The following is a 23,782-nucleotide window of genomic DNA, read 5'->3' as shown; positions in this document are numbered from 1 at the left end:
TTAAAAAAATATAAAGTAAAAAATTTAATATATTAGCAATTTTCATGAAAAAAGTAAAATTTAATTTGCGTTTAAAAAAATTGATAATAGCAATCTTTATAAAAAACATATAATTAAAATAAAATATAAAATTTAATTAAATTTTTGAAATTGGTAAACATAATCCCCCACTAACTCACCTGGCTGATTCTCATTCTTTTCAAAACACTTAATATACAAATTTTCATTATCAGTTCTCTTCAATAAAAATTGTGTCAGAGCACTTGTAAAATGCGTTTGTACAAGCCTTTTCATTAATCTCGCACCATAAACAGAAGAATGCGCTTTTAAAACCATTTCTTGAGCTACAGCATTACTAATAGCAAATTTAATATTTTTTTCTTCTAGTGTTTTATTCAATTCATTAATTTGATAATCTAAAATTCTACCAAGGCATGCATAATCTAACTGATTAAAATATATCACATTATCAATCCTGTTTACAAATGGTGGACCAAATCTTTTAAGTACTATTTGTTCTAACTCTACTTTCTCATTATCTCCAATTCCATTAGAATTCATAATTACATGTTGTCCAAGATTAGAAGTCATAATAATTACACAATTTCTAAAATCAACTACAACACCCTTTCCATCGGTGATACGACCTTCATCGAGTAATTGATATAAAACATTAAGTACAGATTGATGAGCCAAGTCAACTTCATCTAGAAGAATTACATTGTAAGGTTTACGTCTAATTGGTTCTGTAAGAAATCCTCCTTCGTTATAACCGACATATCCCGCAGATGCACCAATTAATTTCGTAACAGACAATTCATTTCCATAATCACTCATGTCTAAAACTACCATATTCTTTTCATCATCGAATAACTCAGCAGCCACGGCTTTTGCTAATTCTGTTTTTCCAACACCACTTGGTCCTAAAAGAAGAAAAGCACCAATAGGCTTATCTTTTCGTGCAAGACCTACACGCGATTGCAATATAGAAGCAGTTATAGTATCAACTGCTTCATCTTGCCCGAAAATTCGCTGTTTAATCCTATTAGACATTCCCAATAATCTTTCATTTTCTTTCATTGTCAATCTCTTAACAGGAATACCTGTCCAATTACTTATTTTTTCTGCAACATGATGTGTCTCAATTATTTCTACTCCTGTTAATTTTGTTAATTCCTCTTCTAGAATTGGTATAACATTTGTTTTAAGATCATAAGCCAAGTATGACTGTCTATCTCTTTCTGCTTGTTGTAATTTAATTCTTGTATCTTCCAACTTTTTACGTAATTCTTTTGCTTGTATAATGTCTTTCTTTTCATTTTGATAATTTTCTTCTAAAGGTACCATTGATTCTTTAATAACTTCAATCCTTTTTTGAATCTCTTCCAACTTCTTTAGTAATATTTCAGAATTAGGCGTATTTTTTAAATCCATTTCTAAACTTGTCTTTTCTAATTCTAAAGACCATAATTTATTTTTTGCTTCTAATATTTCCTTCGGTTGACTTTCTAAAGAAATAACAGCACTAGCACAAGCACTATCAATTAAATCAATTGCTATATCTGGTAATCTTCTATTAGGAATATACTGTTTAGAAGCATTGGCTGCATAAACTAAAGCATTATCACTAATTTTTACACCGTGATGTAATTCCATTCTCTCTCTTATACCTCTTAACATTGTAATAGAATCTTCAACTGAAGGTTCTCTTATTGGAACTTGTACAAATCTTCTTTCAAATGCAGGATCTGATTCTACATATTTTCTATATTCATCTTCTGTCGTAGCACCAATACATTTTATAGAACCATTTGCTAAACCTGGCTTAAGCATGTTAGCCGCATCCATAGCACTATCAGATGTTTTACCTGCTCCTAAAATAATATGTATTTCATCTATAAATAAAATTACACCAGGGGTTGTTTCGGCTTCTTTAATTAAATCCTTTAATCTTTGTTCAAAATCTCCTCTATGACAGGCACCTGCTACCATCCCTCCAATATCTACATTATAAATTTTAGCATTTTTTAATCCAGGTGCATCTCCATTTGCTATCCTCTGTGCTATTCCATTTACTATAGCAGTTTTACCCACACCAGGTTTTCCTACCATAATTGCATTACTTTTTGTTTTTTTACATAAAATTTCAATAATTTCTCTAATCTCTTGTTCACGTCCAATAACAGGATCAAAAACATTTTGGCGTGCTTGTGCAACCATGTCTACAGCAAATTTTGACATTACATTTTCTGTATCATCCGCATCTACATTATCCATCTTCTTATTGCCTCTAAAACTTTTCAATTTCTTTATTATTTCTTCTGCATCTTTTAAATAGCTCTTTATGCTGTCTAATGCAAGAATATTAATTAAAATAGAATCAACAGAAATATATTCATCATCAGTTTTTAAAATTTGTGATATTTTGTAAGTAAATTGTGGTTCTACTGGTTGACCTGCCTTACCAAATGTATTAATTTTATTGATAATTTTATCAATCCAAATATTCGTTTCTTCTTTGGGGAGAACTTTTCTTAAAATAGAATTTGAATCTTCAAGTAGTACGTTTAAAAAATGTTCTGGTTCTAATTGTGTGTTTCTATTAAGAGTTGCCTTTGCCATTGCCTGTTCAATAAGTTCACGTGCTTTATTAGTACATTTATTTTGTGACATAGGGGTGTAATTTTTTTTTATTATATACTTTTTTTATTCTAGAAAATTCTAGAATTTTCCTGAAAAAATAAACAAATTGGTGAAAAACTTTAATGTTACATTCTGAAGACTTTTTGTAGGAAATGGATTTAATAATATTTTTATTGTTTAAGTTAAAACCTTTGATTTTATTGATCCAAATGATTTGCCAATAATTTATTGGCATGTTTTAATAAAAGCGTTAAAACATTATTGCCAAGGTGTCAAATTAATCAAATTGCGTTTTTAATTAATTTTATTTAATTTATGAAAAAATTAGCAAATATTCCTAAAAAGAACTTTACAACATTATGCAGATTGGCTGACAAAAGTATTGTATTTTTTACATAACTTCTAGCTGTAAAATTTCTGTGTTATTAAAAAATTTATTGCGTTTGTACTATAGAACAATTTTGTGAATAACATCTAGTAAATATGTACAATAAAATAAAAAATTATTACGACAGCAAAATGTATAATTTAAGTTGTAATGCTTTTTTAATCTTTTTGTGCCAGGCTTTGCTTAAAATTATTTTTTAAGTTATACATCGGAAGGCAATTTTATTTACTATTTTCTCAAAAGGGGGTGGATAAAATCGTCAAGGATGAATAACTTTTCAAATAAAAAAATTATTTAAAAAACACAAGTTAATTAAATACTTCGATTATAGGTTTTAATTAGCAACGAACCCCGATATATCTCTTAAACTGCTTTTAGTTTAGACGAGAGATGTCTTTAACCTTATTAGAAGGATAAAATCTACATTTTAGTGGGAGGAATAAATCGTCCCTCACTGTATTGTTTATGCACAGAAATTTTAATTTTTAAAAAAAAATTATATATTTTGTTTGAACATTTATGCTTTCAAAAAGTTTTTAACTTTGTATAAATAATGTTAATTATTTTAAATGATATTTTTATTACTTGTTGAATTTCAATGTATTGACACTAAAATATAACAAAGATATTATTACCTTACAATCATCTTAAAAAAAATAAAATGATTGAAATTTTATTATCGTCTATAACTCAAATTAAATATTATTTTAAGCACAAATAAATTTACTTAAATTAATTGGATTATCAAACTAAAATATGAAAATAAACGGATTACAGTATCATTACAAAAATTATATTATTCCATATTTAAATTACTTAATTATTAATAAAAATTTACACATGCTTATAACTTATTGATTTTTTAAGTGCCAATGATTTATTCTTTATTTGCATTTTTAGTGTAAATAATACCCTAAAGAGCATGAACAAAAAATCAGAAAGTAAATTAAGTAAGAAATATATATTTAGTGAAGATGACTTTTTTAGCTATGTTGATTCTTCTGCTTTTATTTTTTATATTTTTTTAACAATAGGTTCCCTTTTTAGTGCACTGTTTATTAATTCACAGTTTGCTATTTATGGATTAATTCCTCTTTCATTTTCAAATATGGTTGGTTGTTATCCTTCTGAAAAATATATCTTGTATGTTGTAGATATGACTTATATATTCTATGGATTGTTATTTTACAAAAGATAAATAAACATTTTTATAATATTCTTAAAAAGTCACAACGTAAAATAAAACATTATAATGTCTTTTATTGTACTATACGAAATATTTTGATAGTTAAATAAAAAATAACAATTTAATTATTAAAACAATCAAAGTGAAGAATAATACAAATGCGATTTGTTTAAAAATCATAAGTTCCCGTTTACAAATATAGGAGCGAAATTATTTTGCATAGAATGATGTGTAAAACAATTTCACAAGTAGTTTAGTAATGGTATTGAATTAAAACCATGAACAAGCCAGAGTGCATAAGATGATCCTGAAGAGTTTAACTATTTAAAATTTTTATAAAAAACTTAATATCCGCAAATAACATAAAAAGTTGGCCAAGTTTAGAAGCAAAAACTTATAACAAAAAGAATACATTGTAATAATTCTACTATAAATGATTTTAATATCTCTATATAAGCCTTTTAATATACGATGTGTAATAATACAAAAAACATTTTAGTAAATAAACACATAAATGCAAATATGTTAATATTTGCATTTATCTTTACACTTATAAATAATAATAGTTTTTAGATGACTTCTCTTCTTTTAGATTATTTTAGGCTAATTTTTGCTTACAATAGCTAAACTTTCTAAAATTAATTATAAGATTTTAACTCGTTAATTTCTCCATACAATCATCCGTATACGTTATTTACTGTAAGACAATGGTGACTTTGAAAAATGTCGTTTAATAATTTATCTACTTTTAAATTACTTTATTACATTAAAGCTCACTAATGCAATACGCCACACTTAATTTAAAACACCATAAATTTATTTAGTAATAAACTATAAAATTCATTTATATATATAATCTACACTTCTTTATTTATCTCTAATATTTATTATGTTTGATATAATATTTTCTTAGCATGTTCATTAGTATTTTTTTTACAAAATAAATTTTAGAAATGTTACTATTTAATATAAAAACTATCTATAAAACATTTACATTACTAAATAAATAATATTTTATTATCTAAATCTTCTTAAACTAGTTGTAACATTCCTCTTCCAGCATGCTCTAACTGATCCTCCTATTGTATTATTATATTTAATTCCATGACCCAATCCTCTACTCTTTTTAGAGGCAGATGTAAGACCACGACATTCACGGTGTTTCATAACACCCTTACAAATCCAATTAAGCTTAGGATCATTTCTTATAGCATTATGATTAGGATCAACCATAATAACCTCAAAATATTTATAAACTAAATCTTGATTAACCCAGTAAGAATTTAACACTCTTAGATTTGGGTGTCTTTTACCAACAATTTGTTCTGCAGTGGCCTGATGCCTTACAGCTGGAGTAATCTGATGAATACGAGCATTCTTACATTTACCTCTAGTGTTACCATTATTGTATTCTCTCTTTCTGTTACCTTTTTTAACCCTGGCAATATAACACAATATTCCTTCTTTGGTTCTGTAACCAAGAGTTCGTGCTCTCTGTAAAAAGGTGGGGCGTGGTATCCTAAACACTTCCCCTCTCTGTCTATACTCACAGACCCTTAATCTAAGAAGATATCTCATGTTATCGGATTGTTTAGATTTTTGGATTTCCCTGATGTAATCAGCTGCTGCCATTGGGGTGATAAAATAAAAAAATTTATAAATTTAGAAAGAATAGAATGCCAGTGAATAAAAGTAAAGTTTATTATAACATATAAATTTAAATAAAACATGTAAAAGATATATAAGTTGAGAATATTTGTAAAATAGAAATACGATTTTTAATTTTAATTAACCCATTAAAATTGTATAAATTTGGTATTCATCCTCTTACAGAAATTCTGTTATATATTTTTGAGGCGAAATAAGTGTTTTTACAATTAAAAAATGGTGAATTCGAAAATCATTTGCAACGAAATAATAATAGTAAAATCAAATATGTAACTAACTAGTAAGTTTCAATCTAAATGTATTTCTATTACAACGATATCTAACATTTTTTATAGTTTAGAAAGGTGCTTTACAAAAAAAGGCTATCTATTGAAATTAATTAAGTAGAAAAAGAAAAGAAACTGTAAAAAAATATTGCTAGTGCTTTTGTGGTGTAATTTTCATAATAATTATTCATAAGAAAGAAATAAAAGGTTTTATACTCAAAATTTAATTTTTTCACAACTCTTGTCGATTATTTTTTGCTTGTTTAATTTCGTATTGGTTTACTTTGGCTTGATATCACAATTGACAATACATACATTGTTTAAATATTGGCTCTTTAAATTACAAACATCTTAAAGTTTTAAATAGTGTATAAGTTGTTGAATGAAATATATGGACAATTGTTTAAATTATTAAAAGATGTTTTTGTCAAATATGACATCGTAAAAATACACAACTAATACACATCTATTCCTACATACACACCTAATAATATTTCAATAATTATTTTCTATTTGCTGTAACAAAAATATGTTACTACTCTCTCACTATATTATAAATCATGAAATTAACTACAACTTGAAATGTATATTATTGTAACCTTTCATCTTTATTTTGATATCTTCTATTTATGCTATTAAATTCTTTTAAATTTAATTTCAAAAATTTTTAGAAAAACATCAAAGTTTTTAATTAAAACACGTAAAAATTGTATGAAGTTAAAAATGAATCTTATCGACGTAAATTGCATTATAACATTACACAACCAGTAAATATAGTAGTATTAGTATTATTTTTTATTCAACAAGACTTGTAGAAAGCAAAATTAATTTATATAAATTAAAATTTACAAATTATAAATAAATTTTATAATGCATAAAAAGTTATCTTGTACAATGTTAGGACAAAGAGTAAAATTAGATAAAATATTTTTTTGTAAAAAATTTATAAAGAAGGTCTGCTATAAAAATTCAATCAACTATTAAAACAATAATGTACATTTAATAATTATTATCATTACTATATGATGTATCTAAAATTATTTATGTAATCAATTATAAGCCTTTTTTGTATTTTAAAATCTACAGATTTAAAATTATTTAATTTACCCTCAAATTTGCAGAAGTAGAACAAAACCTTTGATTTATAAGATTTAAAAATGGATTTAGAAATTTTAACAGGCATTAATAATTATTTAAAGCTTGTTTTAGATGTACTTTTATACCATTTTAATTTAAAAATCACTTGAGTACATCTTACAATTAAGTTTATTTTAGAATAAAGTATAAAAAAAATAAAAATACAAGACTGTAAATTTAATAAAGAACTTTAATGCTTAGAAATTATAAATTAATTTTTTAGGTTTGAAGATTAACAAGAGTACAAGATTTTTGTTCAGTTAATATATATTTAAATAAATTACAAGAGTCTTTTATAAATATTTAATAAAAAGAAACATTTAAAGTTAAATTTTCTTACAAACAAAATTAAAAGAAATTTATTTTTTTAAAAACCATTTTATATTTGTTTTTTAATTAAAATAAAAGAAAATAAATATAATTAATTACAAAATCTTTAGAAAATAAAATTAATGCCAATAATTTCATTTTTATTAAATTCTCAAATGTCTTTATTTTACCTATTTATGCAGTTTATTCTCACCTAATTTATTTATTTGTTTATTTCTGCAAATTTTTAAAATTGATTACATGATGTTAAATTAAAAATTAATGCACAAATTATAACTATTAGACAGTAATGGTCTATAAAACATGTATCATAATATCTTAATAATTGTAACTTTATGCTTGTGATATGTTTACCAAAACAAATCAAAAAAAATAGGGGATATATAAGACATGAACAGCAAAGAGAGCGAAGATGATTTTTCTTTTAACAAAATAGACTGTACAGAAAACGAAAAAGAACTATTGAATAGTCATTTATGCAACGGTATTGATTTTAAGGACAACCTTAAAAGTAATAATAGTGGGATGAATGTTATAACCAAAGGTATTGAGCTAGATCTCAGTGTACCTAATCAGATTAAAGATAATATTGATATTTCTAGTACCAGAGGAATAAATTCTTTTTTTATGAAAACACCAGAATTTTTCAAACATGTAAATAGCCAAGAAGATAAAAAACATAATAAAAATCTAACAGAAAATGACTTCCAACATAACATCGATAATAAGAGCATGTTTGATCAAGAATATAATGATAGAAAATATAATCGAAATAAATCCCTTAATAATGCTACAATAAATCAAAGACCTTCTTTTGGATTCTTTTATCAAACTGACATTTATGATCACAAGCAAATGGAATATGATAATGGTTTTTACGCCAATCGAATACCAGAAATAAATACCCAGTCAAATAATTTATTTACTCATCCTTTTATGAATTTTAATAAAAAAAGGTCTTTTAGCGAAGCAGATGTAATTAAATCCAACAGAAGTAATCCATTTATGCATTATAGACGCAATACGCAAATACATAATGATTTTTATAACAAATCAGTAAGACCTATTTCTGATCCATGTATTGATCCAAGAATGTTCTATAAAAATATGCCTATTAATACAATGAAAAATAAAGAAAATCATGCCAAGCCTGCTTTTTCATATGCGCAAATAATCACTAGGGCTTTAAATGGAAGCCAAGATGGAAAACTTACACTCGGAGAAATATATAAATGGATTGAAGATAACTTTGAATACTATAAATATGCCAATCCTGTATGGAAAAATTCAATAAGACATAACTTATCGCTTAGTAAATGTTTTAAAAAGGTAGCGCGGGAGCCTGGAACGAGAGGGAAAGGAGGGAAATGGATGATTGATGAAGAGTTTATTGCACAAGAAGAAAACAGGAAAAAGAGAAAGACTTTTGAAGAAGAAAATTTGATGAATCATCATTCTTATGGACTAAATTCAGAAGATCCAAGATATTATCAGATGTAAATAAATGATTAGTGGTAAAATTAAGTTTTATATAACTGTTATTGTTTTTAAAAATAAAAAAATTTCACGATCAAAAAGTAAAAAAATTGATTTTAATTAAATTAAAATTCCGAAAGAGATTGCATTAAATGTCCTAAAAATGTAAAGTGACATAAAATGATTGTTGCACTGTAAAATTTTAATTGATTTGTTTTTAATTTTAAATATTATATTTAGTTTTGTTCTGTGTAATAATAATGTATCATTTTTAATCTTAAATAATATTTTACTATTATAAAATACAGTTCTAGGTAAGTTTGTTTTATTAATATGGAATTTTTTTGTCGAAATTTTGCAATTTTATTTAAATAACCGCTTTAAATTAACTGTCTTCTGAAAATAAATTTTTTAATAAGAAAGCACTATAAGTTTAATAGTACAGTAATGAATAATTAATACAAAATTGTCTAATATAATCATTTTAAATTGGTTTTTTAAAGCAAAAAAACTGTTAATAACATCTTTTAATTAATAGATAGTTTTAGTAATACAAATTAAAATATTTTGTGAAAGACTTATAAAATTTTATTTTTTCACAATAAATTTCTAAACATTAGACCTGTACAGTTTTGGTTCGTGTCATCTACTTGACTTATTAGCATGTCCTTTAATTAATTTAATCCTGTAAAATTAAATAGTTTTTTTCGAATATTTGCTTATTTTTTTAACGTTTTTTTCCTACAATCCGTTAATTTTATCAAAATATACAAAATAAAAATTAAACTGTTGTTCATCAGTTAATTATTTATAAAGCCAATTTTTCGGCGGTAGTTTTATTTTTTTAAAAAAGTATCTTATTTGTATTATAATTAAAATGTTTCTAATGATTACTATAGTTTAATAATTGCAAATTTATATTTTTTAGAAATGTTTTCAACATCTTACAAATCCCAGTTTAATGATTGACTAAATAATTTGATAATAAAAAAATCCTTCATTTTTTGTCTTTTCTTGCTAAGTAAAAAAACTTATAAATTTATTGTGTCGGTTTTATAATGTAATATATTATCTAGTAAATTTAATTAGTTAAAAATATACTGATTTATTATTCTTTTTTTAACAATTTTTAATATACTCTTTTTTCATTTGTAACAATAGTCAATCATTTTAATAAATTATATGTACATCTGACACCATTTATAATATCATCTTTACATGTAAACTTAAGTTAAAAAGTTATTACTGTTTTTAGTCTTCAAAGCTATTTTTTATGCCAAAACAGATAAGCGGATATTAAGTATCAAAAAAGTATAAAATTTTTTACGGAACAAAAAGCTTATTATTATGCTTAAATAACTTAGCTAATAATTTATTTGAATTATTTACTTAAAATCATTTCAATTATATTTTATGGTTGAAAGGTAACTAAAAAAATTGTACAAAAAGTAATACAATAAAACCAGCTTCGTTGAAAATTTATGTTAAAAATAAATTTATTCTAAATAATTTTACTACAAAATAAATAATTAAATCTAATCATTAAGTTTAATTTGATAAACTACGGTATTAGTATTATTTTTACAAGGTTTAATATATCCATTAACTTCACATTCAAATCCAGATGCAAGCAGCGCGTATTCAATTACCCCTGACATTATTGATTCTGGACAAAAATCTTTCCAAGATTCTGGTAAAGAAACGTGCTGAGAAAAAAGTGGTTCATGTTCAAAAATATAATATTCTTTACTATTTTTAGTAGAAACTTCTAATTTTCTAGAAGTCGAATATATTTTATCTAAAAATGTATATGTAATTTTGTAAAGTAAACTCTCCAAATCCAATTCCCTTTGGAAATCGTCATGTTCTAATGCCATTCTTCCTAAAATATGTCCTACCTTTTTCATTTCCTGTTCTATGTCTTCATTATTATCCTTTAAATCTTGTATTAAAGCACATATTGCATATTTTAAAAAATCATTATCTTCTTTCATAAGGATATAAAAAATAAAATAAATAATTATTTATTTATTCTTCTCTAGGTTCTAGTAATTTACTATGCTTTTTATACTGAAATGACACATTAAAATTAATATCTAAAGCACTCTTAAGTTCATTTATGGCATTTACATGTTCACTTGGTTGTGGAATCGTTTTTGACCAAATTGATAACTTAAATCTATTATCTTTATAAACTCCCACAACACCTGAAGGAACAATAACCCTAAAAAATCCAGTACACATTCTAACTATTAATTTTTCAAAATATCTTTGACAAATTTCCTTTTTTAGTACAAGACTCCAGTTGCATCCATTTTTATTATTCTCATCCTCCCAAAGAGGCTGTATCCCTTCTTTAAAAACATTAATGTAACAATCTCTTACTGTTTCAAAGGCTTTAAGCCTTTCTAAAAAATAAACCAAATTATTTATACTTTCAATTTCGCAAATAATTTCTAAATCTTTATTATACGTCTCTTTATTAATTTCTGTGTCGTCAATTTCTTTATATGTTACAACATAATTTGTGTCACATAAAATAATGTCTTCATTTTTCTTTTTTATATTCAATTTCATTTAAGGGTATAAAATATTGTATGTTTTGTTCTATGAACTAGTCGACTTACAAAAGATTAACTAAATCTATAAAGTACTCCTGTTCTTTAGAGTTTAGTTGCTCATAAAAAATATCAAACGTGCTGTCCTTATTCAATTTTTCATATAATGCGCACATAAATATTTTAAGATACTTAAGTTTAGTATGCTCTACCAAAATTGCACAAATATATTTTAAATATCCCTTTTTTGTGTCTCCAATAAATAAAGTAGTTCTCTTTTTTAAAATCATAGGATGAAAAATCTCAAAATCCTCAGCACTAAAATATGAAATAAATAATCTCGCCATTGGCATAGCTATACTTGCAAATGTACTTAATTTTATAATTTCTCTTTCACTAATGCATGATCTATTTTTAATCTTAAAAAAAGAAAAATTATGAAAAGGTTTTACAGCCTTTAATCTAAGTTTGTCAAACACGTAAAACATTCTTAATATTTTATCTAATATTTCAAATAAAGCATACCTCCTGTCGATAGATTCTATAAATCTTTTTGAAAAAAATTCATCTATTAAGCTACACATTAGTGTATCAGATTTCTCATAAAATAATAAAAGTCGTTTTATTTCTTCAATTCCATTACTTTTCGATGTGGTTCTAGTAAAAATAGAAACAGAAATGAAAAAGAGTTTTTTAATGTATTCATACTCATTTAAAGTTTCTGATGACAAAATAAACCCAGATTTACAAAATTTGAAGTTTTTGGGTTTATTTTGTACTTGCTTTTTAAACATTTTTAACATCGTGATTTTACATTGTGAAAATTTAAATAAAAGGAATCAACTTGCTCCTTTTTTTACTGATTGATCTAAATTTCATTGGCAATGTTTAAAATCTCTTTATATTTAGACAAATAATTATTTACAATCATATATGAATTGTAAATAATATTTTTGTTTTTCTTATAAGTATGTTTGACAAAACGCCTAAAAATCTTTTGTAATTTACGCATTCTTAATTTCATATTTTTTATAGGAGAACTACAATTTAATAATTGTATTACGAGAATAGATTGGTTATCTACAAAAGACGGGGTTCCTTCATTTGATGATAAAGTATTAGTATATTGTGTATTATTAAATATTTTTCTTTGCTTACAAGATGTAGCCAATTGAATGTGTAAATTTTCAGAAATTGTTTGTTCCTCATAAAAAGCCTGAAGAGAAAGTTCGGATTGTAAATAAGAAATTTTAGATTTTATGTTGCCTTTGGCTATACTCTTACAAGATCTATTATTTGTTTTCTGCTTAATTCTATCTTTTCGTGTATGTTTATTAGTTACTTTGGAAGTGTTTTTAATACTTTGTTTGTTTTTTATTGAGCTTGAAACCAAAGAATTATTTAATTCTATAACCGATTCGACATCTAAATGTATACTTTCTTGCACTTTGTTACTTACATTTGTCTTTTTATGATGAATAGGATCACATGATTGAGAATTGAATACAAATTTGTTATCTTTCCCTAAGCTGTCATAAGACCTCTCATTTAAAGTTTTCTTGACAAAAATATTTTTGCTAATTTCCTTTGATACGTTTTTATCACGTAGTTTAACCAAATATTCATTGTCAGTATCTTTTTTGTATCTTAAATTATTCTTATTATTACTATTATCTTTAACAGATTTATTATTTTTGTCATATGGTGTTTTACATTGTGTATTGTTTAAATTAATACTTGTATGTTGAAAATTTGTTATAAAGTTATCAGGCGACAAAGATGAATTTTGAAACTTTATAAAAGTCGTGTTATCTGGAGATGGAATTGCCAATTTACATAATGTATCTTTTTGCTTTTGCAACATAATCTTTGGATTTTTAGTAAACTGGCTTTCGTCATTGCTACACCTCTTATTAACAATAATTTTAAAATAAATTTTTTCTTCAAATTTTTGTATAAAATCAGAATCATTAGAGTCTATCAAAAACTTAAATAAGTTTGTATTCTTCAACTTTATAACCACAACTTTTTTTGTAATGTTTACACTTTCTATCGAATCATATTTAATTATGTAACTCTCTTTTTTTATATAGATGTTAATAGTCTTTGGATTGATGTAGGCATATCCTTCATCATACATTGCTTTTTTATACAATATTTCTTTTACAATAGAGCAAGGAATAATTTTATGTGTCAAATTAAATGAATAGACGAAAGAATCAAACTGTCGGGATTTTAATGCATTTAAGTAATCATCAGTTAAAAGACCAAAAATATTGAACTCTTTAATTTTTTTAATAGAAATATTTACACCAAGTAGCTTAAATATTTTCTTTTGTATAACAATACAATTTATAGATTGAAGTTTTTCAACAATTTGAACAAGATTAACATTTTTTAAAGGATGTTGTAATAGTTTGAGAATTTTATTTTGTTCAAATTCATCATTCATACATTTATGCAAATAATTTTTTTTATATTTTTTTTGCATAAATTTGTTTAAAACAAAAAGTTTATAATATTTAAATTTTTCTTTATGCAAAGTTGTCTTAAAAATTCTTTCTCAAATCCATTAAACTTGCCATTTATAATTACAAAATTATTGTATTGATTAACCTGTTTTAATATAACCTTTAATAATATTTCAGTTTCTAGTATATCTACATAATTCTTAAATTCTTTTAATATTTGAAAGTTATGGTAAATAAAATCATCAAAATTTTGTATTACAAGTTTCTTTTGTTTGTTAAAAATTCTTGTTTTATGTATTAGATAAACCATTTCTATTGAAACTGAAGAGTAACTTTCGGTGTACATAAAAAAACTATGCCCTTAAACTAAATTTTTTTTTAATTGTCCAATTATTTATTAAAACATTTTAGAAAGCAATCTGGTTGTTGTTTTTGCCAAATATACAACGACTACTGCTACAGGAAACCAAAAATAATCAACAACTTTTTCACATTCGAATTTAATGTGACAGAAATATGTAAACCAGTCAATTGTAATAATTTTACGATTTCTAAAATTTTGTATTAAATATGCTGCGCAATCATCGGGATCATACACAGTAAAAAAACTCTCAACCGTTTTTGTATAAGTTGGCTTAGATTCATTTTCAATTTCAAATCCTCTTGTTTGCATGTTTGGTGGACTAAAGAAATGTAGTTTTACTCCCATTTTACTAAATTCTTCATATGTTGTGTAAAAAAATGACAACATTGCACTTTTTGTAGGACTGTACGCCGCATATCCTCTTAATGGAAATGTTGAGAGTGTAGAACCTATCATTATAAAGTCAAATGGTTTAATGTTATATTCAACATAGTTTTTAAGTATTTTAATCATTCCTAAATAATTTGTACCTTCACAAATATTAAAATCCGTTACGTTTAATTTATTTACAGGACCTGGAATTGCAAGGCCAGTGCAATAAAAAATAATATCATATTTAGTTTTGGTTTTTTCAAAAGATGAATCATCAAATACATCGCAATAAAATACTTCAAAATTTGTTGTAGAATTAACTTCTTCAATTAGATTTGTATTTCTTGATGTTATAGTAACTTTGTTAAAACTGCCATTAAGTTTGTAAGCAAGTGATCTTCCTAAACCGCTTCCTCCCCCAATAATTAAAACTTTTTTGTTATAAATTTTATCTTTACTTGTTCGTTTAGCAAAAATATAATTTAAAGCTATTAAAAGTGGTAGACAATACCATAATATTTCAATTATCATGATTCTCCTTAAAACAGGATTTTTTATACCTTATTAATCATTTGTCATTTTAAAAGGGTCACACATTGTTTTCTATATGTTTCAAAATAAAAATAAAATTTTCAAGTTTATAAATATTATGATCAAGAAAACTATTCCATATTTAATTATAGCTAATGAGTTCTGTGAAAGATACAGCTTTTACGCTTTAAAAACAGTTTTATTCAGTTTTCTAAGAAATGAATTAAATTTGTCGAACAAATTGGCAATTTTCGTTGTGCATTTTTTCGTGTCGATGTGCTACATGTTTACATTATTCGGTGGATTAATTTCTGATATATTTTTAGGAAAGTACAAAACAATACTATATCTAAGTATAGTCTATTTTTTAGGTACATTATTGGTTGCTTTTAGTTCATATACAAATAAACTAACATATTTAATTTATCTTGGTTTGGGGTTAATTTCATTTGGAACAGGTGGTATTAAGCCTTGTGTTGCAGCATTTGGAGGAGATCAAATTGGTGACAATGGAGATCATAAAAAACTAAATAAGTTTTTTAGTTTTTTTTATTTTGCTATAAATATGGGAAGTATGATATCCACATTTTTTGTGCCAATTATGGCTGATGCTTCATGCTTTGGTAAAGAAACATGTTATCCACTAGCTTTTGGAAGTTCAAGTTTCTTGCTTTTTATTTCTATTGTACTATTTTTTTTAGGATCAAAACATTACATTAAAAAAAGACCTAATAAACAAAAACTTATAGATATGTGCGGAAAATTAAAAAACCTATTTAATTCAAATAAAAACAACACCAAAAGCCTAGATGAAGACAGTATAGCAAAAGAAATTTTTGAAAAACAATCAAAAAAATTTTGTTACAAAAACCTATTTAAGTTGTTTTTGCCAGTTGCTTTTTTTTGGATGCTTTACGATCAACAGTCATCTACTTGGGTTGAGCAAGGATTTAAAATGAGTACAAAAGCAGCGTTTTTTAACTCAGAATTCAAAATTCTTTCATCGCAAATGCAAACATGGAATTCTATATTTATTTTATGTTTTATACCATTATTTTCGCAGTGCCTATACCCTTTTATTGAATCTTTAGGTTTTAAATTAACGCCAATTAAAAAAATGGCAAGCGGGATTTTTTTAGCATCTGTAAGTTTCTTGGTTTCGGCGATTTTAGAACATGCAATTTTTTTATCTAGCGCTTCAAATAGCAAAATATGTATTTTATGGCAATTACCTCAATATATTTTATTAACTGCAGGTGAAATTTTGTTAAATATGACAGGTTTAGAATTCGCATATTCAGAAGCACCTGACACAATTAAAACGTCAATATTGGCTGCATGGTTACTAACAGTCACTTTCGGAAATTTTCTCGTAATAATATATTCTGCGCTTAGTATAACATCATTTCTAAGTGTAATAGAATCCGAAACATTTAATTTTTTTATTTATTCATTTTTAGGACTTATTGCGGCTTTATATTTGTTTAAGTATGAGGCTACTTACATAAAAAATAAATAAAAAAAATTAAATTTTTATTTATACGGACGAAATTGCCTGTCTTTCACTTTCTAATCGATTAAAATAATTATTAACACGGTTTTTGTATTTAAATCCACATAGATCAGGGTGTATGTAATTTATCATGTATAAATTAAAAATGTTTAAAATGTGTGATGTACAAATAAGAATTAAAATGCATCGTGCTGTATTATCATGCAGTATATTAAAAAGATACAGTATGTATATAAAATATGTACCGAAAACAAGCATCTCTATCAGAATTAGTATCGCTAAAACTCGCAATTTTATTCTAGTCCCTCCAGAATTTAATGATCTATGAAGTAATAAATCATTTAAATCTCTTCCAATAAAAAAAGCAAAGAATCTTACGCCTATGAAGATAATTAGGCAAATATAAAATACATTAATAACCTTTATACTAAAGATTGTTCCGATAGAAGTATTTTCACCAATGTTTGATATTTTTGCTCCAAGAATCGCATAATTAAGTAAAGAAAATAAGTTTATAAATATAAATATGGCGGTTTTGAGTTCTTGATAGTAAGTCATTGTGTTGGTATCACAAGATGTGTTACTAGAAACCATGGGCTTATTTGAAATGTAAGTATGTGTTTACTCCAGTCAAGTATCTCATCATATGTCAACATTGAGATATTTGAAATGTTTTAAATTTTCAACGCATTGTATGTAATATATTGCATAAAATTTACAAACAAACAAAACATCAACAAATTATAAAATTTATTTAATTTAGATTTCTTGAAAAATTAAAAGAGTCTGTAAAATTTTCTAGAATTGTTATTCCTAAATCATTTTTTAAGACTTGAACTAAAATTAGATAGTGTGGATTTTTTAGGTCCACTTTCATTCCCTGCAAAGTACCTGTAATTGTTTTAAAAACTTCCTTTTTTGAATTTTTGACAGCAAATGTTTCTTTATACTCAATTTTGAAAGTTAAGCTTTTATCAATATTACTTATCAGTTTTTTTATATATTCAGCATTGTACGTAAAATAGTGGTCTAATGGAAATATTCTGTGTACATATTCTAAAAGTACGTGCCTTTCCTTAAGCATTCGAAATAATTTTGAAGATAAGAATGTTGAGGAATTAGAAACATAAAGTAAACTTTTATAGGTAAAATGTATGGAGAAATACGATGTTCTCAAATTTTTTAGTTCATCTTCAATTTCTTCTGCGACATTAAATGTACAATAATCTTTTTGTAGCTCACTATTACTAATAAAAGAATTTAGTATTGTCTGAAGTTCTAAAAAAGCCTTTTTTTCTTTTCCTTTTTTACAAGACACAAAGAATCCACCTTTCATTTTGGGCATTGATTTCAAATTTTTACAAAAAAAATATCATGAGTGTTAATAAAAACAGTATTTTTAGTTAATTATACGTAAAGTATAAACTAGAGTTATAAGTTACTTTAAATATCAAAAATGTTTTTAAAAAAGTATAAAAGGAGTTTTTATAAAGATTTATATTTTTTATCTTGTAGTGTTATTTAGTCTATTTAAAATTTTGTTTATTTTTTTATTTAGTCTTGGTTGCTTATTTATTAGCAAAAAAAAAAATGTTAAAATAGATATTTGTATTTAAAATATAAATTCAATGTATTTTAACCCCTAAAATGGAACTTAAATATGGAAAAGAATATAGTTGGGACATTATTAGCAAATTTTTTGAACAAAAAGGTCTTGTTGGACAACAGATAGATTCATTTGATCAATTTGTTAAAACTAAAATGCAAGAAGTTATCGATGAATCACCACTAATAACTGTACAATCTACCCTTTCTGCCGGTAATGAAACGAGAAAAAAAATTACTTTAAAATTTGGACAAATTTATGTTTCTAAACCTCCTTCGTATACTGAGGCAGATGGCACGACAATTACACTTACACCTAATGAAGCTAGGCTTAGAGATATTACATATCTTTCACAATTATATATTGATATTGTTAAAACGACAGAAAGTGAAAGCGGAGTAGTTGATCAGCACAGATATTCAAGAATACCTTTCGGAAGTTTACCAGTGATGGTAAAATCTTCATATTGTAGTACTTACAAATTATCAGAGGAAGAACTTATTAAAATTGGTGAATGTGAATATGATGTTGGTGGATATTTTATTATAAATGGATCAGAAAAGGTTATTATTGCACAAGAAAGAATGGCTTCTAATACTATTTATGTTTTTAAAAAATCGCAGCCTGCTTCTTATTCTCATTATGCCGAGATTAGATCTGTCCCTGAAAAAGGAGCTAAGAATCCAAGTGCTGTTTCTCTTAAGTTGTGTAGAAATCCAAATGTGATTAGAGTGTCAATACCGTACGCTAAACAAGAAATACCTCTTTTTATTATTTACAGAGCTCTTGGTTTTCTTAGTGATAAAGAAATTACTGATCATATTATAACAACAAATGATGATGAAATGTTTGATTTATTAAAAGAAAGTATTTTGGAATCTGCTGTTGTACAAGATCAAAATGTTGCACTTGATTATATTGGTAAAAGAGCTGCACCTGTCGGATCTTCGCGCGAAAAACGAATAAATTTTGCTAAAGATTTGCTAGCAAAAGAATTATTGCCTCATATCGGCACTCAAGAGTTTTGTGAGACTAAAAAGGCATATTTTTTAGGTTATATGGTTCAGAAATTACTACTTGTGGCACTTGGTAGGAAACGTGAGGATGATAGAGATCATTATGGAAAGAAAAGAATGGATTTGGCCGGTCCATTATTGGCTTCATTGTTTCGTTCATTGTACAAAAAGTTATGTTCAGAAACTGCTAAACACATGCAGAAATGCATTGAAGGAGGGCGAGATTTTAATATTGCATTGGGACTTAAAGCAAGCACTATTGCACAAGGATTTCGTTATGCAATTGCTACTGGTAATTGGGGAGATCAGGCGCATGCTATGCAATCTAAGGCGGGTGTAGCGCAGGTACTAAATAGATATAATTTTGTATCTACTTTAAGTCATCTTCGAAGAGTAAATACACCAATTGAAAAAGAAGGAAAACTTGCTAAACCTCGTCAATTGCATAACACTCACTGGGGAATGATTTGTCCAGCAGAGACACCCGAAGGACAAGCTTGTGGTCTTGTTAAAAATTTATCATTAATGGCATATATTTCAGTTGGTTCATCTTCTGAGCCCATTGTTGAATTTTTAGAAGAATGTGGTTTAGAAAGTTTAGAAGAAATTTCTCATCTTCAGTTACAAAATGCTACAAAAGTTTTTGTAAATGGTGTATGGGTTGGTATTCATGAAGATCCGGAATATTTAATTAGTTCACTTAGAATGTTAAGAAGAACGCTTGAGATTGACAAAGAAGTCAGTATTATTAGGGATATTAGAGAAAAAGAGATTAAAATACAGTCTGATTCTGGTCGACCTTGTAGACCACTTTTTGTTGTAAAGAATAATAAGTTATGTATCGATGAAGCTTATTCTAACAAAGAAGAGATAAAGAGATGTACTTGGAATGATTTTATCGAAAATGGACTTATTGAATTTTTAGATGTTGAAGAGGAAGAAGTTTCTATGATTGCCATGTCACCAGATCAACTGAATTCTGTTAAAAAAGATTTGAGAGCCTCGGAAGATTTAAATATCAATTATACGCATTGTGAAATTCATCCTGCTACAATTTTAGGTATTTGCGCATCAGTCATTCCTTTTCCCGATCACAACCAAAGCCCGCGTAATACTTATCAGAGTGCTATGGTTAAACAGGCCATGGGAATTTATGCGACTAATTTTATGTTAAGAATGGACACGTTAAGCAATATTCTTTTTTATCCACAAAAGCCGTTAGTAACTACTAAAAGTATGGAATACATTAGATTTAAGGAATTACCTCCTGGACAGAATGCTATTGTGGCTATTGCATCTTACACAGGTTACAATCAAGAAGATAGTATTATTATGAATCAAAGTGCTATTGATCGAGGATTGTTTAGAAGCTTCTTTTACAGGACATACACTGATCAAGAAAATACAACAAGACCAGGAACACATGAAGAATTTTGTAAACCTCTCAGAAGTGAAGTGATTAGAATGAGAAATCTTAATTATAGTAAATTAGACAATGATGGTATAATACCGACTGGTACTAGAGTTACAGGAGATGATGTGCTTATAGGAAAGGTTAGTCCAATTTTAGATCCTGAAAGAAGTACAAAGGGAAATCCTGTTTATCTTAAAAAAGATAGTAGTACATCAATGAGAAGAACTGAAGATGGTTTTGTTGACAGTGTTATTGTAACAAATAAAGAAGGATATAAATTTGCTAAAGTAAAGGTAAGAAGTTGTAGAATTCCACAAATGGGTGATAAATTTGCATCAAGACATGCGCAAAAAGGTACAGTAGGAATAACATTAAATCAAGAAGATATGCCATTTACTTCTGAAGGTATAGTGCCAGATATTATTATTAATCCTCATGCTATACCTAGCAGAATGACTATAGGGCATCTTATTGAATGTTTAATGGGAAAGACTTGTGCTCTTACAGGCGAAGAAGGAGATGCAACTCCGTTTAATGGAGTTACAGTTGACAATATTAGTGAAAAGTTAAAAGAGTACAATTACCAGCAAAGAGGATTTGAAGTTATGTACAATGGCATGACAGGTCATAAATTAAGGGCACAGATTTATATTGGCCCTACTTATTATCAAAGGCTTAAGCATATGGTTGATGATAAGATTCATGCTAGAGCTAAAGGTCCTTTACAGATTTTGACTCGACAGCCCGTTGAAGGAAGATCGCGGGATGGAGGTTTACGTTTTGGTGAAATGGAGCGCGATTGTATTATTTCGCATGGTGCGTCAGCTTTTTTAAAAGAAAGACTTATGGATGTTAGTGATCCATATACGTGTTGTATATGTGATTTGTGTGGATTAATAGCTATTGATACAAAAAGATATAATGAATGTAAAGGATGTAATAACAGGACTAATTTAAGTTTAGTAGAAATACCTTACGCTTTTAAACTACTTATACAAGAATTAATGGGTATGAATATTGCACCTAGAATTAAGACTGAATAAATATTATTTTTAATTTGAATTAAAATATTTTGTAGGATCAAATTTTTTACAATGTATTGGCATGTCTAATATGTAGAAAGGATTTAACATTATGTACTTACAAAAATCTTTATGTATTTTGTTAATTATTTCTGCTTGTTTTTTATCAGAAATAATAATAAAAGAGAGATCTGTTGCCGTTTTATAAAATGTAATTATTTTTGTTGTATAATTAAAATAGAATACATGACTACTCTTATTATTTATCTCTTGTATCATACATCCTAACGAGTGAAGTGTACCACAGAGAATTAAAAGCTGATTTGTTGTTAATTTGGTGTCTTTTTGATAATTATAAACCATAGATCCTGAACTGTTTATAATGAAAAAGTTGTAAATCATTAGTAAAATGTAATGGGTGTAAATTTACAAAAATATTAGTTAATAAATTTATTATAAAAGTTTTTTTTATAGATTCACTTGTAAAACTTATCTAATGTAAGATTTTAATTGACAGTTTTATGACAAATTGCAAACATTTTTGCCTTGCCCCGAAGGGTAAGGTAAGTACCAAACTTGTAATATTTTTCAATAAAACTATTTATTATAACGATCTCTAGAGCCCGATAGCTTTTTAATACCCTTCTTAGTTGCTTCACGCATAATTTTTAAATTATTTTTCTTTTAATAATAATTTCTAAAACATTGTTTTATTCAAAAACACTGTTTCAGACCATCAGTTTTGTTTTAAAAATCCCAAAACAATTATTTGTCATGTTTGTGGCGTAACAATGTTATTTTAAAAACAAAAAAAATATTTTATTTAGAAAATAAATCAAGTAAAAACATTAATATTTTTACTTTCTAAATTAAAATATATTACAACAATTTAAGTTATGTAAAGATGTGATAAATCTTTTATCGCCATTTTAACCTAAATTTTATTTTTTATTAAAAAATAAGAAGATAATCATAAAGCATATCTATGCACTTAATGTTTAAAAGAAGAGGCTAACATTTATTAATACAAATTTAATGTGTTACATGATGTGTCTACATAGCGGGCACTTCTTGTTTATTTTTATCCAGTTATAAATACAATTAAAATGAAACATATTGTAACATGTGTAACATTCTTTATAAATATCTTTACATGTAATATCTTCAATACATATAGAACATACAATATCATAAGATGGCAAAAGAAGTTCTAAAATATCTTCTGAAATACTGTAATGCTTAATTTCGGATAAACAATCTTGGCATGCTTGAGAAGAATTTCTCACTGGTGTAAAATTACAATATTTACAATTATGCATAATTATTTTTTCGCACGGAATAATTGTGACCTTAGTGTAGTGGTTATCACGTTTGTCTAACACGCAGAAGGTCCCCAGTTCGAGCCTGGGAGGTCACATTTTTTTAAAAAAAATAATTTTTAGAATGACGATTTGAAATAATATTTTTTATCTTAATTTTGTTAATATCTTTTCTTAAAAATTGTGAAAGCTCCTATTTAGAAATAATCTTTATGTTTACAATGAAAATATTTAATAAATAATTTTTATGTTCAAAATGAACTATTTAATAAAAATTTTTTTATTTACAATGAAAATATTAAGTAAGTAATTTTAATGTTCACAATGAAAATATTAAGTAAATAATCTTTATGTTCAAAATAAAAATATTTAATCAATAATTTTTACGTTTACTATTCAAATATTAAAGTAAGTAATCTTTTTGTTTAAATGAAAATATTTAGCAAATATTTTTTTAAAAATATATTTTTCTTGATTAAATAATATACTATTATTAATTTTA

The 23,782-nt window shown here is 25.8% G+C and overlaps 15 protein-coding genes and 1 non-coding gene across 16 annotated transcripts; 5 read left to right on the top strand and 11 right to left on the bottom strand.

The window, feature by feature from the left end:
• Positions 1 to 132: 132 nt before the first annotated feature.
• Positions 133 to 2,673, bottom strand: AAJ76_100094159 (aaa atpase domain-containing protein; the record flags this gene model as incomplete). Its single annotated transcript, XM_024473676.1, has 1 exon — positions 133 to 2,673. One exon carries the CDS (start codon positions 2,671 to 2,673, stop codon positions 133 to 135), a length of 2,541 nt encoding a protein of 846 aa, XP_024332406.1.
• Positions 2,674 to 3,953: 1,280 nt separating this feature from the next.
• On the top strand, positions 3,954 to 4,229 carry AAJ76_100092878 (hypothetical protein; the record flags this gene model as incomplete). The annotated part of the gene is made up of 1 exon (XM_024473675.1): positions 3,954 to 4,229. One exon carries the CDS (start codon positions 3,954 to 3,956, stop codon positions 4,227 to 4,229), a length of 276 nt encoding a protein of 91 aa, XP_024332405.1.
• A 1,005-nt stretch (positions 4,230 to 5,234) lies between these two features.
• On the bottom strand, positions 5,235 to 5,849 carry AAJ76_100090983 (60s ribosomal protein l15; the record flags this gene model as incomplete). Its single annotated transcript, XM_024473674.1, has 1 exon — positions 5,235 to 5,849. One exon carries the CDS (start codon positions 5,847 to 5,849, stop codon positions 5,235 to 5,237), a length of 615 nt encoding a protein of 204 aa, XP_024332404.1.
• A 2,159-nt stretch (positions 5,850 to 8,008) lies between these two features.
• On the top strand, positions 8,009 to 9,118 carry AAJ76_100088823 (forkhead box protein j1; the record flags this gene model as incomplete). Its single annotated transcript, XM_024473673.1, has 1 exon — positions 8,009 to 9,118. One exon carries the CDS (start codon positions 8,009 to 8,011, stop codon positions 9,116 to 9,118), a length of 1,110 nt encoding a protein of 369 aa, XP_024332403.1.
• A 1,511-nt stretch (positions 9,119 to 10,629) lies between these two features.
• AAJ76_100085744 (transport protein particle complex subunit) lies at positions 10,630 to 11,088 on the bottom strand (the record flags this gene model as incomplete). The annotated part of the gene is made up of 1 exon (XM_024473671.1): positions 10,630 to 11,088. The coding sequence occupies one exon, from the start codon at positions 11,086 to 11,088 to the stop codon at positions 10,630 to 10,632; it is 459 nt and encodes a 152-aa protein (XP_024332402.1).
• A 34-nt stretch (positions 11,089 to 11,122) lies between these two features.
• Positions 11,123 to 11,671, bottom strand: AAJ76_100085161 (eukaryotic translation initiation factor 4e; the record flags this gene model as incomplete). Its single annotated transcript, XM_024473670.1, has 1 exon — positions 11,123 to 11,671. The coding sequence occupies one exon, from the start codon at positions 11,669 to 11,671 to the stop codon at positions 11,123 to 11,125; it is 549 nt and encodes a 182-aa protein (XP_024332401.1).
• A 46-nt stretch (positions 11,672 to 11,717) lies between these two features.
• Positions 11,718 to 12,455, bottom strand: AAJ76_100084377 (3-ketodihydrosphingosine reductase; the record flags this gene model as incomplete). The annotated part of the gene is made up of 1 exon (XM_024473669.1): positions 11,718 to 12,455. The coding sequence occupies one exon, from the start codon at positions 12,453 to 12,455 to the stop codon at positions 11,718 to 11,720; it is 738 nt and encodes a 245-aa protein (XP_024332400.1).
• Positions 12,456 to 12,520: 65 nt separating this feature from the next.
• Positions 12,521 to 14,143, bottom strand: AAJ76_100082689 (hypothetical protein; the record flags this gene model as incomplete). The annotated part of the gene is made up of 1 exon (XM_024473668.1): positions 12,521 to 14,143. The coding sequence occupies one exon, from the start codon at positions 14,141 to 14,143 to the stop codon at positions 12,521 to 12,523; it is 1,623 nt and encodes a 540-aa protein (XP_024332399.1).
• An 8-nt stretch (positions 14,144 to 14,151) lies between these two features.
• On the bottom strand, positions 14,152 to 14,469 carry AAJ76_100082363 (hypothetical protein; the record flags this gene model as incomplete). The annotated part of the gene is made up of 1 exon (XM_024473667.1): positions 14,152 to 14,469. One exon carries the CDS (start codon positions 14,467 to 14,469, stop codon positions 14,152 to 14,154), a length of 318 nt encoding a protein of 105 aa, XP_024332398.1.
• Positions 14,470 to 14,520: 51 nt separating this feature from the next.
• Positions 14,521 to 15,390, bottom strand: AAJ76_100081442 (3-ketodihydrosphingosine reductase; the record flags this gene model as incomplete). The annotated part of the gene is made up of 1 exon (XM_024473666.1): positions 14,521 to 15,390. One exon carries the CDS (start codon positions 15,388 to 15,390, stop codon positions 14,521 to 14,523), a length of 870 nt encoding a protein of 289 aa, XP_024332397.1.
• A 118-nt stretch (positions 15,391 to 15,508) lies between these two features.
• AAJ76_100081323 (amino acid peptide transporter) lies at positions 15,509 to 16,909 on the top strand (the record flags this gene model as incomplete). The annotated part of the gene is made up of 1 exon (XM_024473665.1): positions 15,509 to 16,909. The coding sequence occupies one exon, from the start codon at positions 15,509 to 15,511 to the stop codon at positions 16,907 to 16,909; it is 1,401 nt and encodes a 466-aa protein (XP_024332396.1).
• An 18-nt stretch (positions 16,910 to 16,927) lies between these two features.
• Positions 16,928 to 17,461, bottom strand: AAJ76_100079371 (hypothetical protein; the record flags this gene model as incomplete). The annotated part of the gene is made up of 1 exon (XM_024473664.1): positions 16,928 to 17,461. The coding sequence occupies one exon, from the start codon at positions 17,459 to 17,461 to the stop codon at positions 16,928 to 16,930; it is 534 nt and encodes a 177-aa protein (XP_024332395.1).
• A 196-nt stretch (positions 17,462 to 17,657) lies between these two features.
• Positions 17,658 to 18,239, bottom strand: AAJ76_100078593 (hypothetical protein; the record flags this gene model as incomplete). The annotated part of the gene is made up of 1 exon (XM_024473663.1): positions 17,658 to 18,239. One exon carries the CDS (start codon positions 18,237 to 18,239, stop codon positions 17,658 to 17,660), a length of 582 nt encoding a protein of 193 aa, XP_024332394.1.
• A 311-nt stretch (positions 18,240 to 18,550) lies between these two features.
• Positions 18,551 to 21,982, top strand: AAJ76_100078281 (dna-directed rna polymerase ii subunit rpb2; the record flags this gene model as incomplete). The annotated part of the gene is made up of 1 exon (XM_024473662.1): positions 18,551 to 21,982. One exon carries the CDS (start codon positions 18,551 to 18,553, stop codon positions 21,980 to 21,982), a length of 3,432 nt encoding a protein of 1,143 aa, XP_024332393.1.
• A 9-nt stretch (positions 21,983 to 21,991) lies between these two features.
• AAJ76_100074469 (transport protein particle complex subunit) lies at positions 21,992 to 22,363 on the bottom strand (the record flags this gene model as incomplete). The annotated part of the gene is made up of 1 exon (XM_024473660.1): positions 21,992 to 22,363. One exon carries the CDS (start codon positions 22,361 to 22,363, stop codon positions 21,992 to 21,994), a length of 372 nt encoding a protein of 123 aa, XP_024332392.1.
• Positions 22,364 to 23,304: 941 nt separating this feature from the next.
• Positions 23,305 to 23,379, top strand: AAJ76_100073453. Its single transcript has one exon. It is a non-coding gene; the product is annotated as a tRNA-Val (tRNA).
• The last annotated feature ends 403 nt before the right edge of the window (positions 23,380 to 23,782 follow it).

This window comes from Vairimorpha ceranae (genome assembly GCF_000988165.1).
Source record: "Vairimorpha ceranae strain PA08 1199 chromosome Unknown NODE_1, whole genome shotgun sequence".
In the NCBI taxonomy this organism is placed as follows: domain Eukaryota; kingdom Fungi; phylum Microsporidia; family Nosematidae; genus Vairimorpha; species Vairimorpha ceranae.
This window is presented reverse-complemented; position numbering and strand designations above follow the sequence as displayed.